This window comes from Notechis scutatus, chromosome 9, assembly GCF_049901735.1.
Source record: "Notechis scutatus isolate UNSWTSFEM ecotype Mainland chromosome 9, rNotScu1.2, whole genome shotgun sequence".
NCBI classification, from domain to species: Eukaryota; Metazoa; Chordata; class Lepidosauria; order Squamata; family Elapidae; genus Notechis; species Notechis scutatus.
The window spans coordinates 19616647-19635509 of NC_142017.1; the positions used below are offsets into that span (position 1 = coordinate 19616647).

At 42.7% G+C, this 18863-nt stretch overlaps 2 protein-coding genes across 3 annotated transcripts in view; both read left to right on the top strand.

Annotated features, from left to right (window-relative positions):
* The window catches only part of CPNE2 (copine 2), a 129955-nt gene that overhangs the window by 72210 nt on the left and 38882 nt on the right, over positions 1–18863 (top strand). For both annotated transcript variants that reach the window (XM_087971720.1, XM_026680123.2), the window contains 4 exons: positions 6224–6295; positions 10778–10861; positions 14632–14721; positions 15800–15892. In XM_087971720.1, the coding sequence (XP_087827846.1) occupies positions 6224–6295; positions 10778–10861; positions 14632–14721; positions 15800–15892 (339 nt within the window). The remainder of the gene's footprint in view (positions 1–6223; positions 6296–10777; positions 10862–14631; positions 14722–15799; positions 15893–18863) is intronic.
* Positions 1–18863, top strand: part of RSPRY1 (ring finger and SPRY domain containing 1) — a 169999-nt gene that overhangs the window by 57239 nt on the left and 93897 nt on the right. The window lies entirely within an intron of this gene.

An 18863-nucleotide genomic window follows, 5' to 3' on the forward strand; every position in this document is an offset into this window, starting at 1 on the left:
ACTTCTGAAGGCAAGCCATTCTACTAATTGTTCCCACTGTCAGGAAATTTCTCCTTAGTTCTAGGTTGGTCCCTTTCAAATGATCTACCACCTTATGCTGCCTCTCAGGTGCTTTGGAGAATTAGTTGACTGCCTCTTCTCTGGGACAGCCCCCTCAAGTACTGGAAGATGAGGATGAATTAGTCAGAGATAGGAAAACATGTCAGCGTCATGTGTTGATTGGCACAATACCACAGTACTTCCAAACTGCCTTAAGAAAGTTCAAAACATTCTCAAAGATCCATCTCATCCTGGGAACCCTTTTTTTAACTATTACCATCTGGCAGACAGTACAGGATAATAAAAACAAGGACAAATAGGCTGAAAAACAGCTTCTATCCCAGGGCAGGAGCTCTTTTGAATTCTGCTGTCTAGTGCTATATTAATGTAGTATCAGAGGTTTTCAATTCAATGTATAGAATGTGAAGGATTTGTGTTTGTGTTTATTTTCATAGTCCTAATGTCCACTGAAGATGGTATTTAATTTCATTGTACGAGGTGCAGTGGCAATAAATTCAACTAAAACTAAACTAAACAGACTTCAAAACTCAAGTTTTCTATCATGGGTTACTGCTTGTCCTTCATAATTGAAACATTTTAGGTATGGTGTTTAAATTTGTGATTATTGTTCTGGCCCAGGCTTCGTCAAACATAATTAAACACAAACCTGTTTTAAAAGCAAAACCTATTTTAATGCAATGCTGGGAGTTACTTTAATTCTCAACCAGAACTAATCATAAACAGTTCCCCAGGATAAGCACATGCCTGTCAGTGCTATGGAATGCTGCCAAAAAAAGAAGTATCCAAATTAATTGTAACAGAAACCACCCAAAGTACCAGAAAAAAATGACCAGAATACACAGAACCTCAAGAAGGACTCAGAATCTAATTGAACTGCTTTGCTTCCTGCAAAGCTTTCGTCATTGAGGTCTGACTTTTATCCCTTATGGGAGGGGAAATCACCTCCCAGCCTTACTCCTGAGCCGCCCCTTTTGTTTCAGTTGCTTTCACCTTCTAGCAGCTCTGTGCATACGCACACTGGCAACAGGCTCCCCTTGTTCCTCTGCCTTGCTGCTGCCAGACTCCGAAGGCTCCGAAAGCAGCACCCCACTCCCAGATGGTCCTGGCCCCATCCCTGCATTGGATGCAGGACCCTCATCCGAGTCCTCTCCAGTCTTCCTGACCGGTTCTTTTCTTCCTCACTGTCCGACTCCGCTGCCAACTGTACCAGCTGCCGGTGAACCACAACAATTATGATATTATCCATTCAGTTGTGTCTGACTCTTGGCGATTCTGTGGGCCAGGTCTCTCCACATCTTCTGATCGTCCACTACATCTTTTGAGTTTTTCTATGCTATGGCTGGTGTCAGCATTGATGGAGTCCAACCATCATGTTCTTTGATGGCCTGGTTTTCTTTTACCTCTGACTCTTCCAAGCACAGTTGCTTTCTCCAGTGAATTCCCCTTCATGACACGGCCAAAGCAATTAAGACGCAGTTTTGCAATTTTGCCTTCCAGTGACACAACTGGTGTTATGTGCTCCAGTACTTGCTTGTGAGTCCCCTTTGCTGTCCCATGAATTTAGAAGAAAGCCTCCATTAGCATCTCTGTACAGATCAACTGTTTTTCAATCAATTACACCAATGACGTTTTGAGTGCAGTCCAGAGGAATCCACTACTGTGCAATTACCTCCAACATATATTTTTTACCAAGGTGTTGGCACCTTTCTCTTAGTTCACCCTGCTGTATTTCATCTTTTTGTAAATAGAAAATTCATTTAGGAGGAAAAAGTGGAGTACCTTTTTGTCATGGTGAAGTTGGCAACAGTGGACTTGAAAGCATTGATAAATAAGGCCGCCCAGAATAATTGGACCTCTTTCTGGGTCTAAGTACTCATTCCAAGATAAGTTTTCTTTCCAACTTCAGATTTTCCTCAGCTGAACAATGGAAGAAGAGAAAAAGTCAACTACAAGCTGATTTGGGTCACTTCCACCAGCAAAATCTCTGTGACTCACTGAGTTTGTTCAGATCACTTTGAAAGCAAATAGTGGCTAATAGGAAGAAGCTATTTTCAGCCCTGGCCAGTGTCATTCTTTTTGTCTATCTGTTTCTCTCCTCACCTACACACCGACATTTTCCAGGCAAGATCTGGGAAGAGGAGGAGAATACTTGGAGAGTAGCTATGTAGGGTACCTGCAGACCACGTAACCCTTCAGTAGCCCTGATTGCAACCTTCAGAACGTAGAACATAGAACATCAGAGTTGTAAGGGACCTTGGAGGTCTTCTAGTCCAACCCCTGCTCAGGCAGGAAGCCCTATATCATTTCAGACAAATTTTCCAATCTCTTCTTTAAAAACCTGCAGTGTTGGAGCATTAATGACTTCTGGAGGCAAGTTGTTCCACTGATTAATTGTTCTTACTATCAGGAAATTTCTCCTTCGTTCTAGGTTGCTTCTCTCCTTGATTAGTTTCCATCCATTGTTTCTTGCCCTATCTACAGGTGCTTGGGAAAATAAGTTGACTCCTTTTTTCTTTATAGCAGCTCTTCAAGTACTGGAAGACTGCTATCATCTCACCCCTAGTCTTTCTTTTCACTAGACTAGACATACCCAATTTGGGCAACCATTCCTCATCTGTTTTAGCCAGATGTCTTAGATAGGATTCCATCAGACATGAATACCTAGAGTGAAGGGAAATGGGGTCCCAGTTGGAGGAAAGTAACCTGAAAGACTAAAAATGTGGAGGACTAACCAAAATGGCTGTTCTGACCAAGGCTTCATGAGACAGTAACAATCACACGCTTAGTCCCAAAACCCCTGTTTTTATTTCAACGGCTGTGAATTATATGCATTCACAGCCCGTAATGAGTCCCAAACAGTTTATGAATAGTCCAGAAGAAGTCTGCAACAATCCTTCGGGATAAGGCTGATAAGCACCCACCTTTATCTCCCTTGAAATGCTGCTAGCAACTAAATTGCCAATTAGCTGTACAAGGTCAAATGGAGCACAAAGTCAACATGGAGCTTCAGATTTTAAACCAACCAGAATGAACAAAGTTGCTTCCTGCAAAGGCTCATGTCCCTTTGCTCCTCCTTTATGTCTTATGAGAGGGGCCAATAATCACCAAGCCTTACTCCCGAGTTGCCTCTTTTGTCTTAACTGTTCTTGCCTTCTGGCAGCTCTGTGCAAGCGCGCACTGGGAACAGGCTCCCCCTGTTCCTCTGCCTCGCTGATGTCAGATTCTGGAGGCTCCGGAGTCAGCACATAACTCTCAGATGGTCCTGGCCCCACCTCTGTGTCGGACACAGATCCCTCGTCCAAGCCCTCCCCAGACTCCTGGACTGGCCCATGTTCCTCCCCACTGTCTGACTCTGCTGCCAGCTCCACAGGCCTCCAGCAGACCACAACACTGGCTCAAGATTGTTAAGTTCTGAAGAACCCAAAAGCTTGTACGATCTTTCATGCACCCTTGGCTTTATCTCAATAAACGTATCATCCAATGTTGTACTTTGGATTTTTTTTTTTTTTTAAGAACTGGCACAATTCTGTTGCTTTTATGTGCTTCCAAAAAACGCACTCATTTAATGGTGATTCAAATATGATGAAATGGTTGGCACATAGAGTACTTTCCAGGCCAACAATGGGTTTGTCTTCTGTGCATGAAATTCTGTTATTTTTCAGACAAGAAACCCTCCACTCTTATTGCCTCAACTTCTCTCTTACTTGCATCTTTCCCATTTCAAGCTCTCTTTTTTTTCTTGTTTTCTTTCCTCCTCCTCCTCCTCCTCCTCCTCCTCCCCTCCTCCTCCTCCTCCTCCTCCTCCTCCTCCCTCCTCTCTCCTCCTCCTCCTCCTCTTCTTCTTCTTCTTCTTCTTCTTCTTCTTCTTCTTCTTCTTCTTCTTCTTCTTCTTCTTCTTTCTTCTTCTTCTTCTTCTTCTTCTTCTTCTTCTTCTTCTTCTTCTTCTTCTTCTTCTTCTTCTTCTTCTTCTTCTTCTTCTTCTTCTTCTTCTTCTTCTTCTTCTTCTTCTTCCAAGAAAAGATAAATTATGGAAACTTCAGTCATTCTCACCAATTGAGCAGATAACTCAAGATTCTTTCTGGAGATTGACAGAGACTCTGCCTGCCAACATCTATTATTTAGTTGTCATATTTAGCTCTTAATTTCCTCCAAATAAATTTAAGATATTCAAAGTACATCTGGCTCAAATCCCGAATTTTAGCCCCCATTCCAATCTGCATTGTAGGCTTGCTTGATTTTTATTTATTACTGGTAATGTTTCCATTCCAACTCTCAAATCATACACAAGAACAAAAAATAAAACACCCTACAACCCACAGTACAGGTAGTGCTCAACTTATGACCACAGTTGAGCCCAGAATTTCTGTTGCTAAGCAAGACAGTTGTTAAGTGAGTTTTGCCCTATTTTACAATCTTTCTTACTACAGTTGTTAAGTGAATCAGTGCATGCAGTTGTTAAGTTAGTAACATGGTTGTTAAGTGAATCTGGTTTCCCCGTTGACTTTGCTTGTCAGAGGTCACAAAAGATGATCACATGACCCTGGTGCTCTGCAACCATCATAAGTATGAATCAGTTGCCACAAGAGTCTGAGGTTTGATCATGAGTCCATGGGGATGCTGCAATGGTTGTAAGTGCGAAAAATGGTCATAAGTCACTATTCATTGCTGAGATTTGAACTGCCAAGTTGTAGGCAGCTGGCTGCAGAAGTAGCTTGTAGTATTGCACTCTAACCACTGCACCACAGAGGCTCCTTACATAGTATAGATGCAGCTTCCAGTTCTTTTTACTGGCCTGGCCAAGCGTATTGTGTGAACATCAGCACCTTGAGTGACCTTGAGTGACCTTGAGTGACCTTGCACCACCTTGCCAACACAAGGAGCCCTTGGCCTTCACACAGGTGGACTTCTTGAGAAGTTTCTGCCAGGGTGTGGAAACACAGTCCTGGGACTTGAGTTTTGCAGGAGATTCTAGATTTGTCATAAGTACATGCCAGTTGCCCAGGACCTGAATTTTGATCACGTGACCATGGGAATGCTGCAACAATCATACGTTTTATCTTTCTCCTTTTTCTTTTCTTCTTTTTCTCTTTCTTTTCTCTTATGTCCTCACATCCCGGACATAAACTGTTTCAACTCCTACCATCAAAATGATGCTATAGGGCAGGGTCCCCAACCGCCGGTCCCGGACGACCGGGCAGCAGAACAACCCTACCGGGCCGCTGGTTGCTGCCGCCATCTTTTTGGTAAAAAGCGCTTCTGGTGAGCTTTTCCGGGAGAACACCGGAAGCGCTGTTTCATCAAAAAGATGGCGGCGCCAGCGCTCGATGAGCTTTTCCGGGTAGAAAGCCATTTCTCCGAAAAAGCTCACCAGAATCAGCGCCGCCATCTTTTTATGGCGAACAGCGCTTCGGTGGCGTCACGGAAGCGCCTTTTCATCATAAAAGATGGCGGCGCCCAGTTGACATGATACCGGGCCGCGCGCCAGCTGATGTCGGAACCGGGCGCGGTGTCGAAAAGGTTGGGGATCCCTGCTATAGGGCACTGCACACCAGAACAACTAGACACAAGGAAAGTTTTTCCTTGAATGCCATCACTCTGCTAAACAAATAATTCCCTCAACATTGTTCAACTATTTACAAAGTCTGCACTACTATTACTGTTAATCTTCTCATCACTCCTTATCACCCATCCCCTCCCACTTGTGACTGTATGACAGTAACTTTGTTGCTTGTATCCTTACGATTTACATCGACTGTTTCCTAGTATGATTTGATTGCTTATTATACCCTATGACTATCATTAAGTGTTGTACCTGATGATTCTTGACTCTTGACGAATGTATCTTTTCTTTTATGTACACTGAGAGCATTTGCATCAAGACAAATTCCTTGTGTGTCCAATCACACTTGGCCAATAAAGAATTCTATTCTATTCTATGTGTGAAAACCAGTCAAGAGTGAATTTTTTGTGCCATTACAATTTCAGCAGTTGCTAAACAAATTGTTGTAAGTCGAGGACTACCTGTTAATTTGTCTTTTTCTCCTGCTGAACTTTTTTCCCAAGGAAAAGCCCTGATGTGTCTCTTCTTCCATTTAAGGACTCCCTGAAGGGATCCAATGGCTGGTTTGCTAAGAATGACCCCTTTCTCCTCTTTGCTTTTCAGATAGCAGCCCAGGAGTTGCTGGACAATCGGGTGATCACGCTCAGCATGGCCGGAAGGAAGTTGGATAAGAAGGTCTGTGTTTGAATTCCCCCGCCCTCATTGATGCGTGCATGCAGTAGCAATTGACCAGATTTTGCGTACAGACTTGAGCAACCACAACTCTTTGAACTACAACTTAATGTATGTTGCCTGAAACTATCCACAAAAATGAGTCCAGTTGCAGTGACTCAATCTTCAAACAACTCTACCTGGAATCTGGATTCCAGGTAGCCCTCAATGGTAGTACAGGTAGCACAACCAGCAATAGAGCCCAAAATTTCTTTTGCCAAGTGAGACATTTGTTTTGCCCCATTTTATGACTTTCTTCCCATAGTTATTAAGTGAATCACTGCAGTTGTTAAGTGAACAGCATAGTTACGGTCTCCTGCTTGAGCACATGGTTGGACTAGAAGACCTCCAAAGTCCCTTTCAACTATGTTATTATGTACAGGTTGTGTTCAACTTACAACCACAATTAAGCCCATTTTTTTTGTCGCTACACAAGAAAGTTGTTAAGTGGTTTTTGTGACCTTTTATGACCTTGCTTACCACAGTTATTAAGGGAGTCACTGAAGTTCTTAAGTGAGTTACATGGTTGTTAAATGAATCTGGCTTTCCCATTGACTTTGTTTGTTGCAAGGTCGCAAAAGGAGATCACATGATCCCGGGACACTGTGACTGTCATAGATATGAACATCTGTGTAATGACTCAGGGTGGGATACAAAATAAACACAGTCACAAAAACAGGTGAAGCCCCTTTTATTCCTTCACTTTGCTTCAAAGCTCCAAATATCCTTGACTGGAGACAAACAAACTCCCCCACAAGCAGTTACGAAAAGGAGGAAATGCCATTTAAACTAAAAATGCCTATAAATTATAAAGAGTAAAAACAACACAAACCACACTGAAGCAATTAAGGGAACCAGGCAAGATAAGGGCTTGAAAACATCCACAGATATCGGAAGACACACTGGGAAGGACGCCAAACTCAGAGAGGAACGACAGACGAGAGATATTTCCATGCTTTGTTTCCAGCACTGACCCATACACATGTCCATCCTTTTAAGCAGTTCTCACAGCTGCAGCCCATGAAGAGGATCAAGGCCCTTTCCTCCCCCACATAGACCACGCCATTCACGTCTCTCCCTTATCCTCTCCTCCCTGCGTGCCCTAGGATGAAGAGGGAATGGGCCTGGGTCCTCCTCTGACTGCCCAGCCGGACTCTGCCCTTCCCCAGCCTCCTCCATAACCTCCGGAGCCACACCTTCACCCCCTGTCGGCTGCTCCTCCTCTCTTCAGAGCCAGTCTCCAGTAAGGGCATGACAATCTGAATTTTGATCATGTGACCATGGGAATGCTGCAATGGTTGTAAGCGTGAAAAATGGTCCCTTTTTTCAGTGCCGTTGTAACTTTGAGCGGTCACTAAATGAACTATTGTAAGTTGAGGACCACCTGTAATCTTCTTTGACATATTGCCATGCGCTTTGGGGGAGGAAACCCCTGAGAGCCTCAGACTGCCCACAACTTGAACCTATAGATAGAAACGATCCTTGGGTCCGAAGATATCGTTTTATTAGAGATCAAGTACAATGCAGCATTACATAGGCAGAACTGGCAATCGCATCCCCAAATCCCCAAGTTTCCCTTCCTTAACTGCCTCCCATTGCTGACCCCCCCCCTCCTTGACCAATCAGATTCAAGCAAGATCTTTTTGAAACGGTCACTTCAAGGGTAGATGGGTTTGCAGCTCTCTCCTTTTTGCAGCTGGGTGGCCTTGAGGCAGCATCTTGAGGAAGCTACAGCTTCTACTTTCTATTTCCCAAGCATTCCTCTCATCATTCCCCAGAGTCTATGTCACTGCCCAGCAGCAAAACACAGCAAGCATTGAGGTGTGAGATGACACCCCTGAGGTTGTTGTGGAGCAGGAGGTGGTACATTGTAATGAATCTCTGCCTAACCGGTTTGCTCTGACTGATGAAGTTGCTTGGATGAGCAGCGAAAATGTCTCAAACTGATAACAAAAATTGGTCTAGTTGCGACGACTCAACCTTTAAACAATTCTTCCTGGATGGCTGAGAATCTTCATCGACTTAATGCGTGATCCTGTTCCTTTGCACCTGACACCTGTGCATTCACCAAGACAATGGCCTTAATTGTATGTGTATGGAGGGGGAGACAGGGAGAAAAAGAAAGAGAGAGAGAGAGAAAGAAAGAGAGACAGAAGAGAGAAAGAGAGAGAGAAAGAAAGAGGGAGAAAGAGAGACAGAGAGAAAGATAAAGACAGAGATGGAGAGAGAGAGAAAGAGAGAGAGAGGGGGAGACCAAAGGGGAAATTACACTGGGTTACTTAATATAGCCAAGTGGCATTTTCATATGGCAGGTCAATTACTATTTCTCAAAAGTTTCTATTAAAAATTATCCTGTTTCACTTTTGACAGCTCTCCTGCTTTGTTAGACCTTTCAAGCCGGAGGAAGAGTCATGCCCTAAAAATTAATTACTTAGCACTTCATTCCCAGTGATGCAATTTAGCATCAATACACGGCATTGGAATTACAGACTAGACTGAAGCAGACCCAAGAGGGCAGTGAATAGTTTTCCAACGTAAATCCAAATGTAGCCCCAATTAATCCTTTTTTTAAAAAATGTCATCTTATCTCAGTTGCTTTATTATTAACTTTGCAAATCCAGTTGTTTTCTCATACAGCATTGGTTCTTAAACTGAGGGTAATTATAAGGGACAATTTAGGCCAGGGGATAATGGAACAATTTGTAATTGTTGGTCAAGGGTCCTTTTGGGACTTCTGCTGCTGAGACACTTGTCTGACTGGCTCCAGGTTGACTCAGCCTTCTGTCCTTCCAAGGTTGGTAAAATGAGGACCCAGATTATTGGGGGCAATAGGCTGATTCTGTAAACCGTTTAGAGAGGGCTGTAAAAAGCACTGTAAAGTGGTATATAAGTCTAAGTGCTATTGCTATTCCTTCCTTCCTTCCTCCCCCTCCCTCCCTCCCTCCCAGTGGTTAGAATGCAGTATAGCAGGGTAATTCTGCCCACTGCCAGCACTTTGATCCTGACCGGCTCAAGGTTGACTCAGCCTTCCATCCTTCCGAGGTGGGTAAAATGAGGACCCAGATCGTTGGGGGCAAGAGGCTGACTCTGTAAAACAGCTTAGAGAGGGCTGTAAAAGCACTGTGAAGCGGTATATAAATCTAAGTGCTATTTCTCTTCTTTCCTTCCTTCCTTCCCTCCTTCCTTCCCTCCTTTCTTCCATCCACCCATCCATCCCTCCATCCATCCTGTGCAGTGGCTTAGAATGCAGTATTGCAGGCTAATTCTGCCCACTGCCAGGAATTTGATTCTGATGGGGCTCCAGGTTGACTCAGCCTTCCATCCTTCCAAAGTCAGTGAAATGATTGTTGGGGGCAGGCGTCTGGCTCTGTAAACCGCTTAGAGAGGGCTGTACAGCACTGTGAAGCGGTATATAAGTCGAAGCGCTTTTGCTATTGCGGTTGCTATGTTCAAGACTGGGCAAAGAGGTAAAGGGGTCAAACTATTGAAGAAATATAGATTGTTCTTGACTTAACAATCCGAACTGACCCTGGGGATGCTGCAGCAGTCATAAGTGTGAAAAATCATCACTTTGTCAGTGCCATTGTAGCTTCAAATGGTCGCTGAACAAACTGTTCCAAGTCGAGGTCTAGCTGAACTGTCATGCATATTGGGAAGAAGAAGAGATAGGCTCTGCAATGCAATTGAGAACAAGTGCCCATATTTTATACTTTCCTTCCATATGATTCTCTTTCTCTCCCTCCCTCCCCATCTCTTTCTCTTTCTCTCTCTCTCTCTCTCTCTCTCTCTCTCTCTCTCTTTCTCTTTCCCTCCCCCTCTTTCTCTCTCTCTCCCTCCCCTCTCTTGCTTTCTCTCTTTCTCTCTCCCTCCATCCCTCCCTCCCTCCCTCTCCCCTTTCTCTTTCTTTCTCTTCCTCCCTCCCTTTCTCTTTCTCCCTCCCTCTGTCCCTTCCTCCCCCTCTCCTCTCTCTTTCTCTTTCTTTTTCTCTCTCCCTTCCTCCCTCTGTATGTGTGTGTGTGTGTGTTCTTCTTTCTTAAGCAAGGAGGATATTCACACCTCACCCACATCCCGTCTCATTTCTTCCTTGGACATACCGGGTTGGGTAATCCTTCCAACAGCAGACAAAGTGACTGCCACTCAAGCTGTTCTCTCATTAACAACCTCGAGAATTTCTCTTTGATCGTAAATTGATTTTCTTTTGTGAATAGCTGGTCGGGATCGGCTTCATAGAGAGAACATTAATTGCACCGAGGAAAGACAAACTTGTGTTCAGCCATCGCAATATCTACACGGAGCTGTGCAGGGGAGGATGAAAGGTCCTAAAAGATCTATTTACAAGACATGTTGGCTGTTGCTTCCGAGAACCGAAATCACTTGACAATCCTCCACATGCTTTTCTGGTGAGACATAACACTTTTCACTCTCCTCTCTCTCTCTCTCTTGCAGGATTTGTTTGGAAAATCGGATCCATTTTTAGAGTTTTATAAACAAGGGGATGATGGGAAATGGATGCTGGTCCACAGGACAGAGGTAAGTCGTGTATGGACATTATATTATAAGGCGATCACCTTGTATCATTTCAGGGGTTTTTTTCAGCCAAATACTACAGGTGGTCCTCATCTTATGACCACAACTGAACCCCAAATTTATGTCGTGAAGCAAAACAGTTGTTAAGTGAATTTCCCCCCCCCCCCCCACAATTTTAGGACCTGCCTTGCCACTATTATTAAGCGAATCCCTGCAATTGTTAAATCAGTAACCCGGTCGTTAAGCGAATCGGACTTCCCCGTTGATTTGCCTTGTCAGAAGGTCGCAAAAGGGGATCACGTGACCCCAGAATGCTGCAACCCATCATAAATATATGCCAGTTGCCGAGTGTCAACTAAAAAGATACTCCTTTGGTCTTTTTAGCTGCCAGAAAAAGGGAGTTTGGAGGGGAGGGAAACAAGGCATTCTTGAAATGCCTAGATATCAACTCAGCAGCTGAAAGTTGTTGGAGCATAAGAAGGTTATTAAGAGAGCATGATGGATGGCGACCACTATCCTAGAAGCCTAACAGCTGCCAAACTATGGTTCACTATTATAAAGAGTGAAAAATAAACCAGCAGCACAAAACAAAAAAATAGTTTTAAAAAGCCCCCAAGAATGCTCACCTCTCCCCACCCTTCCAATTTAGGATCTAGTGACTCCACCCAGAGGAACATAGAATAATAAGATTGAAAGGGACCTTGAGGGGTCTTCTAGCCCAACCCACTGTTCAAGCAGGAGATTCTATCCCCTTCCAGGCTGTCCAGTCCCTTCTTAAAAACTTCCAGTGATGGAGCACCCACAACTTCTGAAGGCAAGCTGTTCTACTGGTTAATTGTCCTCCCTGTTAGGAAAATTATCCTTAGTTCTGGATCAGATCTCGCTTTGATAAGTTTCCTTCCTTGCTTCTCGCCTTGCCTTCAGGTGCTTTGGAGAATGGGTTGATCTCCCTCTCCTCTGTGATAGCCCCCTGCAAATATTGGCAGGCTGCTATTACGTCACCTCTACTCCTTCTCTTCATTAAACTAGACCTACCCAGTTCCTGCAGCCGCTACTCAGCAAGCAGCACCGTGAATGGTGATTGTTCTGCCAGGACATCCTCCTTAGTTCTAAGTTGGATGTCTCCTTGATCAGTTTCCATCTGTTGTTACTTGTCTGGTCTTCGGGTGCTTTGGAAAATAGGTTGCCCCTTTGCACATTTGTACATTGGGACATCTGCTCCAGGTGGTTGTTGTTGTTTTTTTTAATGTCTTTGGAATATCTGTTGACAGCAAGAAAGGAACCCTCTTTTCATGCAGTTGTTGTAATGAATGAATGAGGCGCCAGAATGCATCATTTAGAAAGAGGCTCAGTCCACAGGGTGCTTCACTCAAAGGATGAGGCTTGTTTTCTTTGCTCTAGAAAGCAAGATGTGTATGAAAGCAGCAATCCTGCAAGGAATGGAGCCCTCACCTCAGCAGATAAATCATCCAGGGGCATCCAGCTAAAGTTAGCCACCATTCAGAAGTCAGGACTTGCATCCAAAGAGACCAAACTGGGAGAACCAAAGTACTTTTGTTCAGAAATAGCACACCTACAATCCCCCCAGGGCCTCCTGTTCCCCAACCTCTGGTGCACGTTTTTAAGTTGTTTTTAGCATGGCTTTTTTTAACAAAGCCCCTAAGGAAACCATACACATATGTGCACATCCATCCTGGTTCATAAGATTTTTTTTAAAAAAGCATAAAGCAGGACTCCAGAACTGAGAAATATTTTTTATTAAGAGGCAACCAGTAAACGACAATAGTCTTTGCATAACGTTGAGTGAGGTGGTTTAGAATAAAGAAGAGGAGGCATAAAGCAGGGGTGTCCAACCTTGGCTGTTTCAAGACGTGTGGACTTCAACTTATGGCTGGCTGGGGAATTCTGGTAGTGGAAATCCGCAGGTCTTAAAGGCGACAAGGCTGGGCACCCTGGCTTAAAGGCAGGCGTGATTACAGCCTTCGGATGCATAAAAGGAGGTCACAAGGAAGAAGGTGTGGATTTAGTCTCCGGAACTCCAGAGGGTAAGAGGAGAACCCCTGGGTGGAAACGTAACAGAGTGAGATCCAAATTCGAAATAAGGAGGAATTTAGAATAGACTAGAATAGAAATTAGAATAGAATAGAAATTAGAATAGAAATTAGAATAGAATAGAGTAGAAATTAGAATAGAATAGAGTAGAGATAGAATTAGAATAGAATAGAATAGAATAGAATAGAATAGAATAGAATAGAATAGAAATTAGAAATTAGAATGGAATAGTAGAAATTAGAATAGAATAGAATATAAATTAGAATAGAATAGAAATTAGAATAGAATAGAAATTAGAATAGAAATTAGAATAGAGTAGAAATTAGAATAGAATAGAAATTAGAATAGAATAGAGTAGAAATTAGAATGGAATAGAATGAATAGAATAGAAATTAGAATAGAATAGAGTAGAAATTAGAATAGAATAGAATAGAATAGAAATTAGAATGGAATAGAGTAGAAATTAGAATAGAATAGAATAGAATAAAAATTAGAATGGAATAGAATAGAAATTAGAATAGAATAGAAATTAGAATGGAATAGAGTAGAAATTAGAATGGAATAGAAATTAGAATAGAATAGAAATTAGAATAGAATAGAATAGAATAGAAATTAGAATGGAATAGAGTAGAAATTTAGAATAGAATAGAAATTAGAATGGAATAGAGTAGAAATTAGAATGGAATAGAGAGTAGAAGTTAGAGTAGAACAGAATAGAATAGAAATTAGAATGGAATAGAGTAGAAATTAGAATAGAATAGAACAGAATAGAATAGAATAGAATAGAATAGAATAGAATAGAATAGAATAGAATAGAAATTAGAATAGAATAGAATAGAATAGAAATTAGAATGGAATAGAGTAGAATAGAATAGAATAGAATAGAATAGAATAGAATAGAATAGAATAGAATAGAATAGAATAGAATAGAATTAGGAATAGGAATCAGAATGGAATAGAATAGAATAGGAATTGAATAGGAATTGAATAGAACAGAACAGAATAGCAGAGGTGGAAGGGACCTTGGAGGTCTTCTAGCCCAACCTCCTGCTTATGCAGGAAACCCTATACCATTTCAAACAAATCCAATCTCTTCTTAAAAGCTTCCAGGGTTGGAGCGTCCACAACTTCTGGAGGCAAGTTGTTCCACTGATTAATGGTTCTCACTGTCAGGAAATTTCTCCTTAGTTCCAGGTTGCTTCTCTCCTCGATTAGTTTCCATCCATTGTTTCTTGTCCTGCCCTCAGGTGCTTGGGGGAATAAGTTGACCCTCCTCTTCTTTGGGGCAGGCCCTCATACAGAGGAACGCTGCTATCGTGTCACCCCTAGTCCTTCTTTTCATGAAAATAGACATGCCCAGAGTGGAGTGCATAAACAGTATGTCTGATCCCATCCCTGGTACAGATATTGTTATAGTATTGATATAATATTAAGAGTCGGTTTTGCCAGTGGTTAAGGCACCAGGCTAGCAAGTAGAAGACCATGCGTTCAAATCTCGCCTTAGTTCTGAAAGCCAGGTGGGTGACTTTGGGCCAGTCCCCCCCCTTCTCTCTCAGCCCAACCCAGCTTATAGGGTTGTTGTTGTGGGGGAAAATAGGAGAAAGATGTGCTGGCTATATTTGCTCCCTTGAGTTATTTGTAAAAACAATAAAGGTGGGATATGAATAAACAAGATCATCTGATGTTTTTCTTGCCTTGGTGCCTTTTCCTTCCCATTGCAGGTGATTAAATACACACTGGATCCTGTGTGGAAGCCATTCACGGTGCCTTTGATATCTCTGTGTGATGGGGACACAGAAAAGCAGATCAAGGTATGGTCCTCTTGGCCCTCTTCCATTTCAGATCCATTATCTCCTCTGTGGGTGAGAGTTGATATTTTTGTTAGGAATATTCTACTCCTGACCCTCTCTGTCCAATTTTAATCCCAAAGCTCACAGGCTTTGTAGTCTCCATCCATGCTGGCTGGGGAATTCTGGGTGTTGAAATCCACAAGCCTTAAAGTTGCCAAGATCAGAGATCCCTGGTCTAGGCAATGGGAGAGCATCTTAACGCCTCTTACATGAATGCTGTCAATGGATCCTAAGCTGTGATTTATAGAACAAAAAATACTACATATTTATTTAGTTAGTTATTTAGTTATTTGTCAATTGCTTACAAGCTAATAGGTATAAATATAAATATAGTTATGAATACATGGATACATATAAGAAAATAAAAGAAACAATAGGACAGGGACGGTAGGCACTTATGCACGTCCCCTACAGACCTCTTAGGAATGGGGTGAGGTCAATAGTAGACAGTCTAAGGTTAAAGTTTTTGGGGTTTGGGGAAGAAACAAAGTCCATCATGTTGGTATAGAAAGGATTGTTGCATGAGACATTCACTGAAATTAATCCATCAACTTCTAGAGAACATCTGACTATTAATTGGGTACCTGGTAATATGTCTATGGAGATTCTCAGCCATCCAGGTCATGGATGACTTGAAAAAGCACCTTTGGGTACCTGGTAATATTGTGTTTCCCTAAAAATAAGACCTAACCAGAAAATAAGCCGGCACGATTTTTTGTAATGTAAGCTCTACCCTAAAAATAAGCCCCAGTTAAGATAGTCAGCCAGACAGATGCGTTTAGTACCGTATTTCTTTGAAAATAAGCCCTAACCTGAAAATAAGCTCTAATGCCTCTTTGGGAACAAAAGTTAACATAAGACCCAGTCTTATTTTGGGGGAAACATAGTAGTTGTCCTATATCTGGGAGAAACGAGCATCTTTGTGAATTTCTTCTCTTTCATAAGTAGGATGAAAAATTTTAAATTTGGAGGGGTCATTTTTGGGGGACTTCAGTCAACTGGATGAAAATCCTGATTGTTCCTCTGATTCTTCTGCCAGATTGTGTGTTATGACTATGACAATGACGGAGGACATGATTTCATTGGGGAGTTCCAGACTTCCGTTGACACGATGTGCAAAGATGGCTCTGTGGTAAGCTTTGAAGGAAATGAATGGATTTGAAGATGAGCATTGTCGTTCACCCCCCTAAGTCTGAAGAAGTTTGAACTTCCCGCTTTACATCATGGTGGCCATGACGTCTTTCCGTTTAGTCATTTAATTCTCTTTCTTTAGTATTGTTGATTAGCCCCATAGGTCATGTCAAAATACAGAATAAAGCATAAAACATTACACAGTAAAACCATATGTAAACGTGAAATACAAGAGGGAGATTAAAAGAAAATAATAAAATAAGGAATATAATGTTTGTCATGCCCCCGTCGGAGTCTGAATCTGAGAAGGAAGACGAACAGGGAGCAGGAGAGTAGCTCCATTGGCTGTGGAGGAAACTGGGGAAGAGCAGAGTCAGGCTGGGCAGAGCAGGGGAGAGGTAGAACAAGGGATAGGGGGTTCAGAGGAAGACCAAGGCCCACCCCCCCTTCATCCTAGGGCATGCAGGGAAGAACGGAGAAGAGAACAACATGGGTTGTGTGACTTGGGAGGAAAGGGCCCTGATTCCCTTCACAAGGCACACCTGGGGAGGGAGTTTAAAGGAGAACCAGTTGGGAGGGGTGTTTGTCGAGAGCAAACATTGAGTTTATCTAATGTTGGCTGCTGTTATCTGAGTTCCTGGCATCCTCCCAACTGGTTTGATTTACTGTCATGTTACTTCACTTCTGGAACTCCTTATCTTGCCCTGCTGGATTTATTACCTTATCTTGCTTTGCTGGATGTATAGTTTAAAGTTTTCTGTTTACACCATTTTGGATTGGAATATCTGCAGCCAAAGGCTGTTGCTGAGAGAGTTTTTCTCCAGACCGGAAGGTAACCGGGACACTGGGGGCAAAGTTAGAGCTAATAAATGGACCCCTAATTACCTGGCTGGGTTGACTTTGTGCCACGCCCCTTTGGGTCATCACAATGTTTCTGAGTCACCTCTACAGTTTGCCCTGATCATACTCACATACAGGTAGCCCTCAACTTACAACAGTTCATTTAGTGGCCATTTGAAGTTACAGCCCCACTGAAAAAAAGGGACTTATAACTGTTTTTTCACACTTATGACCATTGCAGCATCCCCATGGTCATGTGATGAAAATTCAGACACTTGGCCACTGATTCGTACTTATGACGTGTCCTTTGAGACCTTCTGATAAGAAAAGTCAATGGGAGAAGCCAGATTCACTTAACCATGGGACTAATTTCACAACTGGGGTGATTCACTTCACAGTGGCAAGAAAGGTCATACAACGGGGCAAAACTCACTTTAACCATTGTCTTGCCAAGGAATGGAAATTTGGGGCTCAATTTGATTATAAATCGACGATTGCCCACCTCAACTGAAGGGCTCCAAATGAAGGGCTGTGTTACATGTGATTTTTGAGTTCTGACTGCACGTGAAAAGAGTTTGTTTTAATATAAAAGTCCCAATAGTTTGATCGTCTCGTGTGCGATTCAAAGATACTGGTCTCAGTTTAATCAGTGAAACGGAATTAAAAAGCCTCTTATGGGTTTCTTTCCTGATGTGCCTTTAAGAGGGAGAGAGAGAAAAAAAACAGTGTCTCTTGGTTATTTCTCCCGAACTCAAGTTTCCCAGGCAAAACCAATATTTTTCAACTTCGAATGCAGTTTTGATTTGCGCTGGTTTGCCCATTATCAAAGGTTTGTGGTGACCCCCATTAGCAAACATCTCATCTTCTGCTAAAACTAGATTGGTTTTTGCCCAATTAAACCTCTCTCCTGATCTCCACTGATGGGTGATGAATGTTTGTCTTGCTGACTTGCTCCCACAATCGATGGTGTTGGGTTTCGGAGTTCTCTTTGCAGCCTGATTGTTACTTTGCTTCTCCCAGTTATTTGTGGCAGGAGTCCTAATTAAGTAGAGTAGAAATGACAGGGAATAACTTCATAAGGCTGGGGTGACCACCATGAATGGAACTGTAAACACTTTGCATTTTATAAGACGTAAAACCACAGATATGCACTTAGCAATGATATGAAGTGAATTAAGGTTGTCCTTATGACTTATAACCACAATGGAGCCTAACCTTTCTGTTGCTAAACAAGACATTTGTTAAGTGAGTTTTGCCTCATTTTACAAACATTCTTACCACAGTTGTTAAAGTGAATCACCGTAGTTGTAAAGTTACTAACACAATTGTTAAATGAATCTGGTTTCCCCATTGACTTTTCTCGTCAGAAGGTTGCAAAATGTGAACACATGACCCTGGGACACTTCAACCCTCATAAATATGAGTCAGTTGCCAAGGGCCTGAATTTTGATCATGTGACTATGGAGGTGCTGCAGCTCCTCAAAATAACAATGGTTTTCTGCGTTGCCTTGACCCTTAGTAGGTGTTCTGACCCAAGCCCCGTTCAAATCTAAGAAACAGAAAGGATATATAAAAGCAAACCTTTTTAATGCGTCTCTGTGAATTATGTGCATTCACAGCAAAGAGTCATTCAAAACTAATTGTCCCAGATAAGAGCAAGCCCTTTCAAGGTTGCAAAAAGCTGCCAAGAACAAAAGACTAATTGCACATAGATATCCAAGGCCAGAAGTTTCGAAAAACAAACCGGAGTAAGCAGGGTTTCAAAGAGGATTCTGAGTAGAAAGAACTTCTTTGCTTCCTGCAAAGAAGCCAACCCCGAAGGCTGGTTTTTATCCCTCATGGGAGGGGCCATCACCTTGCAGCCTTACTCCCAAGTCACCCATGCTGCTGCTGCTTCTCTTTCCTTCGAGCAGCCCTGCGTGCCAGCCTCCACAAGCTCCAAAGGCAGCATTCCACTCTCTAATAGTCCTGGCCCCATCCCTGCATCGCACGCAGGCCCCTCACCCGAGTCCTCGCTCTCTGAGACCTCAGCCGTCCGCACCTGCTGCCGGTGAACCACAATACTAGGTCAGATTCTTGTCAATAGGTTGCATGAAATAAAGTTGCAGTGCTTTTGAATTCTATTCTGGCTC